The sequence below is a fragment of the Porites lutea genome, chromosome 4 (assembly GCF_958299795.1).
Source record: "Porites lutea chromosome 4, jaPorLute2.1, whole genome shotgun sequence".
Taxonomy (NCBI): Eukaryota; Metazoa; Cnidaria; class Anthozoa; order Scleractinia; family Poritidae; genus Porites; species Porites lutea.
Genome location: NC_133204.1, coordinates 6,948,281 through 6,965,780, shown reverse-complemented (window position 1 = coordinate 6,965,780; position 17,500 = coordinate 6,948,281). Strand labels below are relative to the sequence as shown.

The window sequence follows — 17,500 nt, the reverse complement described above, 5'->3', positions numbered from 1 at the left end:
AGGTCAATTATTGATAGACTTTCAAAAAAGTCCTTCGTCACTTTTAATATGGTGTGGGATGAAGGACTTTTCTTACTTGATTGGCACCAGTTTTAGCGACCCAAAAATGGGTCACTGCGCTTAGACCAATCAAAGTAGCTCTTTGGGACCCTTAAGGATAAAGTTGTCACTCACAGATAATTAAGCGCATTAAAACCTGACTTGTCCATTGCGAAAGCAAATACTCTCGTGGCAATGGACAGAGGAAACAATCAAAGCTTAATATGTACATGATGTGTCTGCTTTAACTGGACCTGGGCAAAGTCTGACTTTTGAGCCGGCTTCATCACTTTTGACCATTTTGGCGAGGGTTGCAATGCCATCATCTTGGTGATTGTTCTACTGATTGCTCAAAGGTCAGGTCTCAAAACGCAATTCTGGTTGCATAGGATCGCGCAGATGATTGCTAAAACAGCCAGAGGATATTTTGAAATCTGAAGAGAAACTAGAGTACTCGCTTCCTCATGAAAATTCCCGAAATCCACTTATTGTTGCATCGCTGCATAGCAGCGCCGCGATCAAACTGTTGGTCGATTAGGAAAAACATCATGCGCTACAAAAAGGGCTCTTTCAGTTCTTTGCTGTGATTTTTTTTACTCACCGGTATCAAGATCTGAAGTGCACATTTCCATTTCATTGACTTGAAATCTTTGTTTGTGAGAACTTTAACACAAAGTACTTAAATTTGCTCTTTTGATGTCAGACAACGGCACACCCCTTCGATTGTTTTTGTTGGAGTGGAAATACTACATTCCGCTAATGAAGTTTAGGACTAGCAAATGCAACCTGAAACCCCAAAGGCCAGTCACGCAACTCCCCATGTTTGGCGGGAAACGCAAATGTAAATCCCTCAAGCGATACAAGTCGACCTCTCGCAACTTGAATGCTCGGTTGGCCGCTTCGCGACCTAAAGAGGCTCGCTCCGCTCGCCAAGAGGTTGACTTGTAGCAAGTCTAGTCAATTGATAGCTGTCAAAATGGGCCATAAAACATGTAACTAGGAAGTTTCACATTGTAGTCATGCAAAACAATGGTAAAGGAATGTACAAAACTGTCTGCAGCATTTGCAAAAGTGTTTATTGCTAATTAGACCTATTGATTTTTTTTGCCATCATTGTTTCCGTTGTCCTTAGCATTACATGAAATTATATATTTGGGGGGGGGGGGGGGGGTAAACTAGAAGTATATTAAAGAGAGCGTTGCTTTAAGCCCTGGATAAATCTATATATTTATATTTTGCAAATCTAACCTTGTATTATTTTTATCGCATTCAATGTATTTTTCAATTTTCGACTTACTTATTATGTTTAGAACATGATTTTACTGATATAATTATGTTTTTATCAACAAAGGAATACTATAGTTGGAGATGTCCAATCTGATTTTTTCAAAATAATGTAATCAAAAATGGAAAAGCTCAAAGTTCAACAGACAAGATAAATTGGAATTCATACTAGAATTTTTCTTGGGCTTTCCCGCTTGTGACTTTAGGCCTTTGGCTGAAAATGTGCTGGCCTGACAGCATCAACGTACAATGTATCCCCACTGCACAAAAGGAAAAACTCTGATATCTAGAGTACATGTTAACTTTCATCAGGACTCAAGTTCATAGCTGACGTAACCACTCAAACCAAATCGAACTTTTTATTAATTGACCTTAATTGAACAATTGGGTATGATTAAGTTTGGTCATCAAACACACTTAAACTCTCCCAAAAAAATTTTATTAATCGAACCCAATCAGAATTTGATTGAGTTCCATTAGGTTCGATTGTTGAAGTTGGTTTACATACGATCAAAAATGGGATGTTATACAGGAAAATAGCACATGTTTTGCTGAATGTTTCCTTTTTCTAGGGTACCTTACAACTGAGTATATTCCAGGAGGGGTTGTAGAGGATCAGTGTCTAGTGTATTTTTTGGAGCGAAAATATATACAAGAACACCCCGGGAGAACTATATTGCCATATCACAACTTATCATCTTTTCAACCACTCATATGCTCGTCCAGTGCATCTTACAACCTGGCCACATATGCCTTGGGACATTCGTACACTACAGTAACTTGATCAGCTAGGTGCTACTTTTTTCAGACATATATAATAATTGAATAAGGAAAGCTTGTTTCCTTTTACAGATGTTTCATTCACCAAAACACTAAGAGATGTGTTTGCAAGAAAAGAGTGCAGAATTTTAAAATCGAAACTATAGTAAGAAAGCCTTTAGCTTAATTAGATAGGCTTAGGTTTTGCAGCATGGACGAGTTAAAATGCATCTCATGCCATCATGTCAACGTACCACAGGATACCACAACCAATCTCTTCAATTCTTAACTCAACCCTCACGCTTACCCAAACCCAACGATATTTTGTAATAAAGAAGGCTTGACTTTAAAGGAATAGAATATAGTTTTACCGCGTAGCCTGTGGGCGCCATCATGACAGGTGGTGGGTTACTTGAATAACCCTGACCGCTTCCTGAGGACGGAGGATAACCTCCTGACGCCTGAAAAAGAAATGCAGATGAGTGTTGAATCATGATGTGTCGTTCGCTTGGTGCATTACGACTAAAAGAGTGCAAACCATACCATTTTACGGCGATTATTCTTCTACTAATGTTCAAAAGGTTTCTCCAAGTCGCATGTAGTATCCCATAAGTCAAAGCGTCGCGGTGTTGAAAATTTTGTACTTCATGTATGCTTAACGAGCTCAGCCACATACATCTGGGATGGCATCTTCTCCAAGTTCAATTTTCCTTGAGTAAAATTTTATTTTGCCTAACCAAGATGTCGTCCTCAAGCGCCGGCCAGCGATTTGCAGACTACTTTGCAGTTAGTGGCTTAGACCTTGTAACCGGGCTTGAAGCTGATCAGTTGTCAGGTTTGTGAGAAAATAATAGTATTCGCAGGACCCGGGAATCCATGTCGTTGACGAGGCAGATGTGCGCGATTTCAGTTTAGGGCTATTGTTTTTGTTTTTTTCTAATGCATTAAGCGTTAATTTAGACCGTCGAATCTCGCTAATATTTAAGGTACGAAATGTGGGTAGGCTTTTCCAATTAAGAGACCTTGTCATGGAGAATTAAATGTTCAAGTTTTTTTACTGTTCTCGGATAATCTTCCACCAATTGCCAGTTTTCGCCATTAGACAGCAGTCAGTTGAAGTGTTTTGTGCTTCGATCCGCTTATATTTTACTGCTATGAATGAACTGTTTAGAGTCTTCAAAAATTTATTACCAAAAAGGGACTGACTGCAATTTTTGTAAAGCAAAAATTAGCTAAATTAAAGACTAAATGCATCCCGCAGTAAATTGGAAAAAAATTCCAACCAGCTTACGCCAGAAATCATGCACAGCTGAACGATGTGGTTACTGCTTACCTTTTATAGCATCATCATTTTATCTTGCGATGTTTTCGATCCTGGTTTCCCCTTAAGATAATTCTCCTGTGGGGGATGGTAGTGATAATATGTTTGGTGATTATATCGTGGCGACGACATGTTATTTATCTTTTTTTAGTATCACATGCATGGATGTCGTCGTTAAACATATTTTTTTGTGCCTGTGTGTTCAAATGTTCAAAATTTTATTAAAGTAGGTGTAGGAATTATTTATCATCTTAGAGGCTTTGCAGTGTTACCAGAAGAAAATTCCTAAACCTCTTGTTTACATTATTATCTCTAGCCGTTTTGAAGAGTAATACACTGAAGTGTGCTCTCTTTTTATTGATTACGATTTTAAGAGTGAGAAATGGAAATAAGAGGTTAAATATTCTACAGTTGAGCTAAAGTTTTTAAATCATTAAGTGGAACTATGTAGAGACAATTCTGTCAAAAAGTTGAAAGTAGATGTTACTTGTGATATTCCTCTTTGAATAATTATTCTTGAATATTGGCTTCAATACCCTTTTTCAAGTCTGCCAGGGTGACTCGTTGCTTTATACATTGAAACTTTACTTTGTGCTGTGATTAAGTTGCCTCAGTGAGATAAATCATGGAAGAGTGTCCTTGTATGAATTTTTTTTTTTTTAAATGAAATCTATATACCACAGTTGATCTTACCCAGACAGTGAAAGTTTCAGTGAAACTTGCACAGTCATCCATAGATTTGCATGGACAACTCATGCAGGTATACATGTACATGTAGCTTGGCAGCTGACCAATCTTATACTGACAGCCTGGCAATGGGTTCTTGACTGCTTATATTCTTCTTTTCTATTTCTCAGGGTCAGACCTATTGTGTGCTTTCAGTTTCTGCTCACAAAATAAAATCTCTAACATTATTTTTAGTCCAGTCTGGCTAATGTGTATCATTGACAGTAAGGAATGAATTAACCCTTTAAGTCCCAATAGTGACCAACAGCAAATTTCTCCTAACGACATCCATACATTGTCATGAGATTAGGATATGAGAATTAATAAAATGATCACCCAAGAGAAAATGCTTTGATCTTTTATCAAATTCTCTTAACTAATTCTTAAAGGAAATGTATAGAGATCAGTTTGGAGAATTTGTATGTGGATATTGGGGCTTAAAGGGTTAAACTGGACTGGGATGATGTTTGAAATATTATTATTGGTCTCTTTAATCCTTTAAGTCCCAATATCCACAAACAAATTCTCCAAACTGGTCTCCATACGTTTCATTAAAGAATGAGTTGAGAGAATTTGTTCAAAGATCCAGGCATTTTCTCTTTGGTAATCATTATGTCAATTCTCATAACCGTATCTCTTGACAATGCACAGATATTATCAGGAGAAAATTGATGTTGGTCACTATTGGGACTTGAAAGGGTTAAAAGAGGCACTGGATCTGTCCAAAATGCACATCTATAGCAACAAACCTCATATCATAAATCTCCCTTACATTTTTAACCTGTGCAAATTATTCTTTGTTTGTCCAGGTGATTCTTTGCATATCTCTCCCTTGGAACGTTCCTTTAAAGCCAAGGTTTTAATGCATTTTCCTTCAAATGTTGAATGGAATCCTTTTGACGAGGACGCTGTCCGTATGGTAAGCTTATTTTGCAAAAATAATTTTTTTAACTGTGGGCTGTACTTTAATCCTGAGTAGGGTGAAGGTCTCCGACATACAGTACATTGTAATACCTTTTTAATGTAAACTTTTGTACTGCTCAAAGCTCCTTCTGATCTACTGTAGAAACAGGCAGCAACGCATACTTGAGACATTTCCTGGAACAGGGTATATTACTTAGAATGCATGATACTTCCACCATTGTAGCAGTAACATAGTAATGAACTGTCATTAAGAGGATGAAAAGTTGTTCTAAGATGGGGTTTCATAGATGGTGATGAAGGCCAGTCATATCCATTCCAACTGGGTGTTCAGCTGGTTAACAACCGGCTTCCAGAGAAAAAGTCTCAGAACTGCTTGCTTGACAGTTTAGTTACGTTGTACAATTTCCTGGCCAATTAAGCCTGCTTCTGAATGCTACCATATATAACCAAAACAAGTTCTGACTCCATATCAATATCCTTACCTGATTATCCTTGGGAAGCAACCTGGTTCCCAGGGTTCTCTTCTACCCATCAAGAGACAGTCTCTCTATCTCTCCCTCCCTCTGTAGGGATGGCTGGGTTCGTACAGGTCATGGAAAACCTGGGGAGTTATGGAATTTAAGAATTTCATTTTCAAGGCCTGGAAAGTCATGGAATTTAATTTTTGGTCCTTGAAGGTCATGGAAAATTGAAGTTTTGTTTGGTAGATCAGTTAGTACAGATGATAAAGCAAGGACAATGTAAGATAAAGAGGGGTAATTAAACAGTGTGAACGACACCCATTTTGGTGGATACCAGAGTTTGTTTCTGTTGAACTGTTTGAGGTCAAAAAATATGTGTAAATAAGTAAAGTTTTGATAATTTTCGAAAGTGACAGCTAAACCTAAGGTGATGGAAAAAGTCATGGAAAGTCATGGAATTTGAAGAACTCAAAAGAGAACAAACCCTGGATGGGTATTAGAGAACCCTGGGAACGAGGTTGCTTGGGAAGATTGTGTGTGACAAGTTATTTTAGAATGTCTGCATAAAAAAGCTCTTGGGGTCTTCTTGGCTTGAAATATGCTTCTATACTAACATATAAGTGACAGAAACTCAACCTACAGACTGGCCAAATAAAAATATTGTAGATGGATGCAAGTATCCATGTACTATGTATATGAAAATTGATACATACTGTTTTATTTATTTCAGCTGTGTTTACCTCAGGGATTAACATTCAAAAAGGAATCAGAGCCACATGAACCTGGTTTTCATTCTTTTCTCATCACTCGTGAGGATGGATCAAGGGTTTATGGATGTGCTCTTAATTTCTATGAAGTCGTTAAAGATCCTCAGATCTGTAAAGCCATGGACACCTTGCAGGCAATGCACGAAGCTGAATTAGCCATTGTAAAATCAAGATCACGTTCTAAATCACCAGTATTTATAACAACAGACATTGCTGGCTCCATGGAGACACTAAGCCATAGTGACCATCTAAACACAAGTTCTGAGTTGCTGAATATATCCAATAAGAGAACTTTTAATGTTAATAAAGATTCTCTTCTAGTTTCCAAATCGATCTGCATTATCATGCCGCTGCCATTCATCTCCGCTGGAAAGTTTTTCTTAGAGCAGATATATAACGCTGCACAGAATGAGAAATTGTTACCTTTACCTTTGGAGTCATATATTTATAATCTCTTGTATGAGGTTCCACTACCTCCAGCTGGAAAAACAATGAGGTTTAGTTGCAATGATTTGACCATCACCTGTCAAAGACCTGGCATGAATGAACTTCCATTATTTGATTACTCATTCAAGGAGTTTTTCACGTTGCTTGGTACTGAGAACATTGTCAAGTTGTTTACATGTACTTTGTTGGAACAGCAAATTCTATTGCTTTCAAATGGTAAGTACACTGTGGCCTGATTCGATAGCGAAAAGAAGTGATGACATCACAAAAACTAAATTTGTGAAATTATGGATTGGTTGGCATGGCATATCCAGAAAGAACAAGATTAAAAATGTTCACATAAATTCCAAAAATCATCCTGCAGTGTGCAAAAGAATTGTGTCCAATAGCCCGGGACTAGTGCACTTTGCTATCAGGCTAGTGAATTCTGTTGTTAACTTGTGCGATGGGTAAATGAATTTTTTGGGGAAATTTTTATCACAGAAGAACTGTAATGAATGCTGCTCATTGAAAACATTTTTCTCTTGGGCTTATACATGCTAGTTGCAGCTTACCTGAATGGCACTCCGTAAAACTGACTTTCTTTGCACCTTGTGCCTGTTGTTGCAAATTGGTGAGGAGATAAGCAACGTTATGCTCCAATGACTCCATATAAATCCTTCTAAAATAGGCCTGGATCGTTAACCTTACAATCCAAGCCAATTTTACAAGGATTTGTATGGAGTCATCAGAGCAAGCCAGTGTTTATATCTACCCAGCAATTTGCACTAACAGGATGGTTTTTGACAAGGGGGCTTTTATCACCTTGTTCTTTCTGAATATGCTAACCAATCCCATAATTTCACAAATTTGAATTTTTGTGACATAACTCTTCTCTTCTCTATTGCCACATCACTTCATGTATAAGCTGAATGTAACTTACAGACTTCCCAGCTCAATGACACAATCCACTGTATACAGTCAAACCAGTCCTGCATTTAGCAGTCACCCTTGTGGAATTGCCAAATGACCGCTTAATACTGCAGGTTCACTGTTTGATAGATGTACAGGTTTAACAAACCTAATGCAGTTGAACCTCTCTACAATGTCCACCTCTGGGACGGAAGCAAGTGGCCGTTGTAAAGAGGTGGCCATTGTAGAGAGGTTTTGAATAAGAGTCAATGTATGGATTTTTTGTCTGCCGGGACAGAAAAAATTAGCTGTTGTAGAGAGGTGGCTATTGACATGTAGAGAGGTGGCTGTTAGCAGAGGTTCAAACTGTAGTTTTTCAAGAAAATACAGACGGTGACTAAGTGAAATATCCACAACATTTCAAGTAGACCTCAAAGTGTTTCTACCTCTTCTTGGCTGAAAGAAAGGAAGTAAAAGATCACTGAATGCCATGCACACTGATGTATCTATTGTATCAGGGGTGGATCTAGGGGGAGGGTGCAGGGGGTGCGCACCCCCCCCCCCCCCCCCCCCCTTGAGATGACCTGCGGTTTTCTAATACAACTGGTATTCTGCAAAAAAAAAAAAACAATGTGGTTTATTGATGTTGAAGTAGAGCAAGAGACGAGTGCACCCCCTCCTAAAAAAAATCCTGGATCCGCCCCTGTGTATCTATTAAATGGAGGTAAAGACGGTAACAAATAACTCGTTGGTTACAACAGAAAAGGTGGCCGCTGCCACTTAATAGAGGTAACCACTTAACACAGGTCAGTATTACAGTAAATAAGGGACTGCTCACGTGAGTTTCAGGCCTAGCCTTAAGAAAGTATCCCCTTGATAGAGGGTAACTGCTTAATGCAGGTCCACTTAATACAGGTTTGACTGGCAGTGTATATGAATTATGTTAAAATATCAAAGTTTCAGCCATACATTAATAAGTGGAACTTCAACCCTTCATTTGCAGTATCTTAATAATATCTGATGAAATTAATAATCAATAGTGAAAAATCCAGACTGCATTTATTTTTGTTTCCTTTCTTTTAATTTACAGATTTTCACAAGTTCATGTTGGTGGCAGAGAGTATAACATCAGTTCTTTTTCCCTTTATCTGGCAACATGTCTATGTTCCAATTCTTCCTGCTGCTCTATCGCACTTCCTTGATGCTCCAGTTCCGTTCTTAATAGGAATTTATTGTGCATCAGAAGAGGACAAAACAAACCTTGCTCTTCCATCAGAGGTAACTGATTTAATTTGTTTGTTAAAAATTTACTCCTAATAGTGGTTTAAGTGGAAACCCACTAGTGATTTTAAATTTCTTTCTGTAAAGTTCTAAGAAATAAGTACAATCAACTTTCCATAACTCAAACCTTCAGTAACTTGAACTGGCACTAAATCAAACCAAAATCAATTCCCCTGGATTTTCCTCATGAACATTCGCTGCAACTTTACCCTCAGTAACTCGATCCCTCTTTAACTCAAACCTACCACTAAGTTGAAGTAATTTTTGTTTCCCCTTAGATCATTTCTTTATAATTTTACCCTCGATACCTCAAACTATGCACTATGCTGAACTTTCACCAAAGAGGTTTCTTTTGAATTTGGACATAACAGGATTTCATCCACACATTGATAAAAAGTTAAAGTACAAAATCAACTTGCCAAAACTTGGCTTAGGGCTGGAGTTCCACTGTGAAATATTTTTTCAGATTAAATATATTTACAGCTAATTAACATTGAAGGGAAGTCACCAAAAAACAATGACTTTTGATTTTTGAGTTTGCTGAAAAGCCTTATTTTATGTTTCTTTTTTAATTTTACAGGCCTCTCTTTGCTTGGTAGACATAGAAAATTGCAAAGTGACTACACCTGAGGATCTTCCAGTATTTCCAGATGAACAAGAGCTGATTGAAGAACTAAACGATGCTGTTAAAAGATTTAATATTCGTCTGCCAAGTGATGGTGACATCAGTATGCCTGGCAGTGGAGCTAACAGCTTGGAAAATTCCCTAGAAATTTCACAGAACTGCACATTTAATGGAAGTTCTGATTACGAGACTGGTAGTAATTCGGGATCTCCACCTGTGTCAAGGTCACCTCGTTCACAATCACCTCATTCTAGCTCACCTAATTCTGGATCACCACGCTCACAATCACCTGCTTTAGAAGCTCGGAAAATTAAGTATAAAGAATCACCGAAGAGGTCACAGAAAACAAAAGTAAGGCGGTCAGATTGTAAGGTACCTAAGTCTAAATCCTCTACTAGTTTGGATGTTTCAAAAAATCCAAGACTACAAGCTATTGCGGCAATTGCAGAGAGAACAGGAATTATAGCTCCAATTTCAACTGTTGCTTCAAACTTGGAAAAGTCTGTCTCTGACACCCAGCTGCAACAGTTTAGTGACAATGAGAATGATTTTGTTCTTGGTGATGTTGCAAAGGAAATTCCACGCAGACAACAACATGAGAATGAATTTAACGCTGCTATCAGAGAGATCTTTGCAAATCGATTCACTCAGCTTTTGTTGGAGTATGAATCATTTGTGATTCAACCAAAACAAGATCTTGAAGACTGGACTTCAAACAGGGAACAAATGCAAAACTTTGACAAAGCTTCTTTTCTTTCTGATCAACCGACACAGTTTCTTCCTTTTCTTTCTCCATTCACTGAAACTCAAATGTTTGCCAGCTTTATTGATATGAAAATAATGGGAACTTGGGAGGATCTTGACCCCAGGCTAGCAGTGTTTGACCAGCGAGTGGAGAGTTTAAAGTCAAGGCTTGGAATCACTAGGTCACCATCTTATGAGAAATGTATGACCCTCAAGAATGCAGGTAAGTAGGCAGAGCTTAAGAGTTACTCTAGCCAGTTCAAAGCATTGGAGAGTCATCACTTTTTGGTGGTTTTCTGCATTGCATCACTGGACATTTTGTTCGTAAGAGAAAAGAACCCCACCAACAATAACAAAGAACTTGATCGGTTTCTTTTGTTTCCAGTTTTGACCAAGAAATTCAAAGCACACTGATGGATTTTTTGCATACTTTATTTCTCAAAAATAAAGCACAAACTAGCGAAAAAAAAGTACAGAACAGTGTTTAAGTCTGATAAATCAAAAGTCCCAAGCAAGAGTTCAGTAAACTTTGAAACACTTTCAAAAATGGCCGAAAAATCAAGGTGTCGCTCTTGCATGGAACCTCAGGCAGAAATACACCCATGTCAGTTACACACAAATCATTACTCTTTGTAATGTCCAGGGTACTTAAAGTTAAATCTTTTTTGTTTACTGTCTATTAATTAATTTTTACTTAGTACAAGTGTTGTTGCGACGCTCAAACTCTGTGGATCACATGGCAACTCAGCCTCATCAGCTAAATCTTTCAGGAAAGAAAGGTAAAAAGGTCTCTTTCTCACTATTTCTATTTTAACATTTTGTGATCTGCTAAATTACTTAAGTTTTAAAATAATGTGAAACGTCACATTTCTCCTAAAAACCTGCTATTCCAGGTATGAATCCTATCACTAAAAGAGACCAATGTCAAGTTCAAGTACCTACAATAATCACACCATGGAATTTTGCTCAAAAGTTAGATAAATAAATTACATGTCCGCGCAATTGATTCTGGATCATGGGAGGACTGAAGGATGTACGTTCCTAAGAAATGAATAAAACTCAGAGCTAGGAAAGGTCTCAAACCTTATGTCAGCTGGCTACGTTCCTTTACATGACAATAATACTGAAACTCCAAATTGGATTGCCTGAGAAAACAGGTGACATTTTGCAATACCACTACTGGTTTCACTGCAACATGAAAATTCCATACTGGTATCATTTCAATAACTTTATCTGTAGGTTTCTTTGCACTGGTGTTTGTAATGTTTAAAGTGTCTTGTACACTATAATTATTATTCTCTGCAGTGTCCAGCAGTGGATATTTCATGTCCTTGGATACCTCGGTGTTATCTGATGGACCCAATTCCAAAAGGTACTTGCATTCAGTCAACTCTCTAAAAGACAGACATCTTTGGGAGTGAAACGTAGTGTCCATCTTTGAGAGATACCCGTCTTCAAGAGAGTCAAATAAAGTCTAGGTTCCTCATTTTACAAATTTGTCTTATAGAGGTGTCCGTTAAGAGAGAGTCAACTGTATTCCATCAAATGAATTCAGTACATGCATACTGATGTTTTTTTAGCTTGGTACCAGTAAAATTCTGTTTACAAAATGACGTAGCACGTGTTAAGTCACTACTAAGCTCTTGTTGACACTGAATGGGCACCCCCTTTCCTCTCAATGAGTTACCCCTCTCCATTTTGTCCTCTGGAGAAACTACTATGTGTGCTCAAATGGCTGTGGCACTTACATGTGTTAACATAATTTTTGAACTTTTCTGTGTGGCACTTATTTGTCCCCTCCCCCAATTTTCCTTGATGTAAATTTGATATATAAACCAAGGGACTAAAAAATGTGTATTAAGGATAAATGATATTATGACATCAGGGGCACCTATGACAATTTCCTCCTAAATACATTGAAAGCACTTTTTAGGCCATCCATAGTACTTTTAGATCTCTAGAAATGTATTCTAAGTGGGGCTATAAAATTTGTATTGGTTGGGTCATCCTAGGGCAACTTGAGTCTGGATGCAATTTAACGTATGACCAAAGTGATAATTTTTCTGATTCCTCTCTCTGTCACATTTTTGAATCCCAAAATTGTAGGTTTCCTTTTTTGTGCGAAAAATAGTCTAACCCGGGCGGTGAAAAATGTGAAAAATTAAACTTCAGACAATTTTAGGGAATTTATTAGATAAGCTTCGAAAATTGTACATGAATGTAATGGTCATCGAGAAATTTTTAGCCGTCCTCAAGTGATAGAAAACAGTCTTTGGGTGCCCCCATGACATAGAGTGATTTTAAATTAACAAGTATCTAATAGTACAGTTCGGTAGTGGTATTGCTTCATTTAAGTCTTTGAAGAAATCAAATCATAGTTTTTCTGATTAAGTATTATGTTGTCCGCATTAGTGGCCATCAGTCCAAAGTAAAGTGGAGGAAAAAGAGCCGCCAACAACAGCAGTCAGAACACATATTCCTTAATACAACTCAGGTTTGAAACATTGATGTTTCTACAAAAGTAACAACAATCCACCCCTTTCCCATTTCTTAGCATGATGAACTCTTTAAAAATAAGAAAAGTGTGGAACGTATTGTATTTGTTTGATCATTTTTTTTTGTGACATAAAAGTTGTGTGACCAGTTGTTATTTGGGGAATTAGAAACCTTTATAGAATTTTAATGACACTGTCATGCCTGCCAATATTTTTTTTATGTAAAAAAAAATAAATTTTTGCTCAACTCAGAGAGAAGTTTAGTTCAAAGAAGGCAGCTGAATCAAACTTAATCTTTCCTCTGCTTTGATGCTGATTTTTAACGTATATCCCTTTTATTGATTGCGTGACAGGAAGTGATATTAGAAAGGTGTGGTGGAAGTCAATACACTTCATGGTCCCTACTATGTGATCTATATTGTCACCTTGTCATTTGTTGTGACCTTATACTATCCATAGGTTGTCTGTGAATGATAACAATCCCCAAGTTAACAACTGAGTTTTGTACTTGTTAAAGACATTTGAAAGTTATTCATGGACATTCCAAGGAGAAGAAATGTTAAAAAGTATGAGGTTTAATAAATTGTGTCTCGATTCCAATCATTTTAGGACGGAAAGAAGATGAGAGATAAACTAGCATCGAGCATCAAGGTATTATGGCTTTTTTTTTCTTTTAGTATAACAATACACCGAGTTTTTTACCAGTTAAGTCTAAGCCGGTAACATAATCTTTCACAAGTAACAATCATGTTCTTATTTGAAAGTTATTCTTTGAACTTCTTTGAATACAAAGAAGAAATGCTCATGACCATGTCACACTTCACATTCATATTTTTGTTTCAAAAATAAATCACTAACCGACGTAGCTTTAATATAACAGAGCCCTTAGATCAAAATGCATCTTCTCTGCACTGATCTCCATACAGCTGTACAATTTTTTACGGCACTAATGAGGGGAATTTTAATTCAATACATGTAACATAGCATTTTCAAGCCATCATAACTTCATTTTTAGCTCATGGATATGATGTAGTCATTCCATGAGGTACTTCACTTTGCTTTTGAACGCACTGCAATAGCACTCAATCCCTTGCTCACTCACTCACTCAGTCATTCACTCACTCGATTGTCATTAATTTATTCGTTAAACTTGGATTGAACATTTTACTCCTACCTCCCCTTGTAATTATAATATTGCTTTTGTTCTAAGTGCCTTATGCATATACACGTATGTTTTAAAACCTACAAACCAACAAACCAACATTGTTTTCGGTCCACCTGGTATACAGTGTAGTGTTTTTGCTGCAACCGGTATATCACAGGACGATAAAACCAACAATGATATACTACAGAAGTGTTTTTTTTTGGCAATAACAGCGATTAGTGTGGGTGCCTTATGTTGCTAGTGGATGTTTACAAATTTACATCATCTCTAGTTATGGAGTCCAAGTACTATTTTAAGAGGGGGTCCTGTTCCTGAGGGGGTACTTCCTTATAAGAGGCTAATGGGAATGTGCCGCTGGATGGGGTCGCATTTTCACGACTGGATTGATTATAATGGCGTCGTATTTTTTTAAAAGAGTTACTAGAATGGGGTCGTACATTTTTGGATTTTTGGGTTAAGAAAGTCCTTCACATTTACGGTTAGCAAACGTACCAGAATGTTTGTGCTGCAGGTGAACAGTAAAGTGTTCTTCATTCAATTTAAAAAACGGGTCAATTCATTTTATGATGACTTATTCAAAGGATTGATAAAGTAGATACATAAATAGAAAGTGACTAAGTTGGGATTGCAAAAATTACATATTTGCCCAAAAGTGACTAAGATGGGGTCTCTAATTGGCCACAGAGTAGAGGGTAGGGGTATGGGGTAGGGGCTCTGAGAGGCCAGCGGCACATACCTAGCAAAAAATTAACCCAAGTACCCCCCCACATCCGGGGGGGGTACTGTTATGGGAGCTTTGACTGGTATGTTGTGTTAAAGAGAGAATGGATAGAAAGCAAACTCACCTGGGTGAATTGGACTGGTCTCTAGTGCTCAGGCTCCAGTAGTTCAAAAGCTGGATAGCGGTATCCACTGCATAAATCTCTATCCACTAGATAACGCAACTTGGTTTCCGTAACATTTATCCACTGGATAGTGATTTATCCGGTGGATGGCGCTATCCAACGTTTGAACAGCTTGGCCCTGTTTGTTTGCTTCAACTTTAGAAATACATGCAAGAGTCAAAAGCGAAGAGTTCTCAGCTTGGAGACATGGCACTAGAGTCAACACAAAGTGGATTTATTCAAAAACTCCTCAAGGAATGCAAAACAAAGGTAGATTTTATTATTAGACTTTTTGATCTATCTTTTAATGGGGTGGTATCACGAAACTTATCAAAATGTGACATCTCCCAGAGAATGGAAGAAAGGTCAAGATCCCACATTTGTTAAAGTTAAGACAAACTTAACTGTCCGGGTGTTATGGCTGTGCGCATGCGTGAGGTACTGGCCAGGCCCTGGGTTGGTGTATGTGTTCCCCTTGCTTTAAGTTTGTCTTGTTAAAGATAAGCCTCACCGAATTGACATAAACCATCTAGAGGTAATGGTTGTTACCATGAGATGAGGTGCTTGTCCTTGACAGAGTTATCCGTGCGATGTTTTGTTTTCTAGAAGCAACTACTTTCATTAAAGAATTATGTGTGGGTTGGAAAGAAAAAACACCATGTTATTGTCCCCGTTGCGTTCTACGTTAGAAAAACGCAATTCATAATCTTGGAATTCCTGTGTTACTTGGTTGTCCTGTGGTACTCGGGGTCCGCATTTTCTGCGCCATTTTGAATTGCGTCGTATGTGTACGTGCATCACCCTGGTTCCATCAAGGTCAACAAGATGATTCAACTATGCCAAAAGTACGGAGTTATTTGATGAATGAAATTTGGAGTTGTTTCCGAAGCGGGTTTTATTGCTGAGCTGGCCATTCTGCCTCACCTGAAACCGTCTACCCGAAGAGCATAGAAAGAAGTTTTTATTTATTTATTTATTTATTTTTTCTCATGATCTTAACCCTATTTTGAAAAAATGCTTGACGGTAAAGCTAACCTGGAGCTAAGAAAACTTAAGGCCTAACTTCATTCGTTTCTTCTACCAGGTGAAGAAGATTCTTGTGCAAAAGATGGGACAAGAAGCGGTGGATCTTGGACATGATGCTAATGTTTCAGGAGTAGAGGAAAATACACTGATTGCCAGTTTATGTGATCTGCTAGAAAGGGTGTGGAGTCATGGATTAACTACAAGAGAGGTAATGTGTATACATCTTATTACTGAATACCCCTTCATTACCAGAATAATAGTACCACTGTAGTATACTGTAATGTAGTGTAATGCCGTGGATTAGAGGACAACATTAAAGCTCGGACTTCAGCATACAAGGGCGCCAATGGCAGCTGCTATCAATCCATCTATGAGCTTACTGTAACCCACCCATAGCCAATGATATGAATAATGTGTGATGCGTGAAAGGTAGACCACACCACCGAGAGAGCTTCCCCTACTTTTTTCGAACAGTAGTGTGGGTTCTTTTACGTCCCCTTCGATTTGACCAATGACAGAATAATGAAGGAGACAAGGCCAACGGCTTAACGTCACCGAACAATGACGCGATCATCTGAACTGAGACAAGGTCTCAAATCACAGCCAACAAATTAACATGATCTCACCAGTTTTTTAAAGACCTTGGTTGTTGGTCCGGCCGTTGTTTGAACCCACGACCTCCCGCTTGGCAGACCGGTGCTGTTCCAACTGAGCTAATCGGGTGGCGGTAAAGCTCTATTAAACTTCTGACTGTGTGAACAAAAAGAGTTATCGGGCTGACCATTCAAATGATACCTTTTCAGAAGGATTTTGACATGACATTATTGCTTTTGTTGTCAGAATTAATTTTTGTGAGATGAAGTTTTAGCGAATATGTCAGAATGGAGGAAACAAGTTATCAAGTGTTTGAAGTTTTAACATTTTGTGTTCGGGGATGGGCTTACCCTCCTTCATTAAAATAATTGTGTTAACTTTTCTGGTGAAAAAAGTAAAATGAAGCTTTCCTTACAATAAATAAGGCAATACTAAAGAAGTCATCCTCTTTTTTTTACCCATAAGATGTTTCATTTAGTCTTGTCAAAATATTTTTATGTCTTCGCGAATATTACTAACAAGCGTTTATGGTTCTTTTTTTTTCTTGTGAAGGGTAAATCTGCGTTGTGGTCGCACTTGTTAGCATTTCAGCGAGAATGTGAAGAAGTTGAAGAAGTTGCCCCAACATTCAGCCAGGACACCAACAGTCTCTCACCCCTCGCAGGTAATGACGGGACGGCCCCTTCAAGTATATATACTGGCGTGAGACTGAGTCAGTGCTGTCTTAAGGTTTACGGTCATCTTGCCACCAAACCATCTTGCCACCAAACCATCTCGCCACCAAACTATCTTGCCACCAAACCATCTTGCCACCAAGCCATCTTGCCGCCAAACCATTTCGCCACCAAACCATCTTGCCACCAAACGATTTCGCCACCAAACCATCTCGCCACCAAACCATCTCGCCACCAAACCATCTTGCCTCCAAACCATCTTGCCACCAAACCATCTCGCCACCAAACCATCTTGCCACCAAACCATCTTTTCACCAAACCATTTCGCCACCAAACCATCTCGCCACCAAACCATCTTGCCACCAAACCATTTCGCCACCAAACCATCTTGCC

General features: G+C 38.2%; 2 protein-coding genes across 2 annotated transcripts in view; one reads left to right on the top strand and one right to left on the bottom strand.

Annotated features, from left to right (window-relative positions):
• LOC140935524 (pre-mRNA-processing factor 40 homolog B-like) overlaps positions 1–2,721 on the bottom strand; it is a 28,971-nt gene extending 26,250 nt beyond the window's left edge. The window contains exons 1-2 of the mRNA XM_073385080.1: positions 2,626–2,721; positions 2,454–2,543 (exon numbers count right to left, since the gene is read on the bottom strand). Of these exons, the coding sequence (XP_073241181.1) occupies positions 2,454–2,543; positions 2,626–2,628 (93 nt within the window). The 5' untranslated portion in view covers positions 2,629–2,721. The remainder of the gene's footprint in view (positions 1–2,453; positions 2,544–2,625) is intronic.
• Positions 2,722–2,780: 59 nt separating this feature from the next.
• The window catches only part of LOC140935522 (DENN domain-containing protein 5B-like), a 46,756-nt gene continuing 32,036 nt past the window's right edge, over positions 2,781–17,500 (top strand). The window contains exons 1-12 of the mRNA XM_073385078.1: positions 2,781–2,917; positions 4,939–5,048; positions 6,245–6,944; positions 8,710–8,897; positions 9,481–10,492; positions 10,968–11,048; positions 11,575–11,641; positions 12,682–12,763; positions 13,374–13,415; positions 14,976–15,083; positions 15,898–16,047; positions 16,986–17,097. Coding sequence (XP_073241179.1) covers positions 2,824–2,917; positions 4,939–5,048; positions 6,245–6,944; positions 8,710–8,897; positions 9,481–10,492; positions 10,968–11,048; positions 11,575–11,641; positions 12,682–12,763; positions 13,374–13,415; positions 14,976–15,083; positions 15,898–16,047; positions 16,986–17,097 — 2,746 coding nt within the window. The 5' untranslated portion in view covers positions 2,781–2,823. The remainder of the gene's footprint in view (positions 2,918–4,938; positions 5,049–6,244; positions 6,945–8,709; positions 8,898–9,480; positions 10,493–10,967; positions 11,049–11,574; positions 11,642–12,681; positions 12,764–13,373; positions 13,416–14,975; positions 15,084–15,897; positions 16,048–16,985; positions 17,098–17,500) is intronic.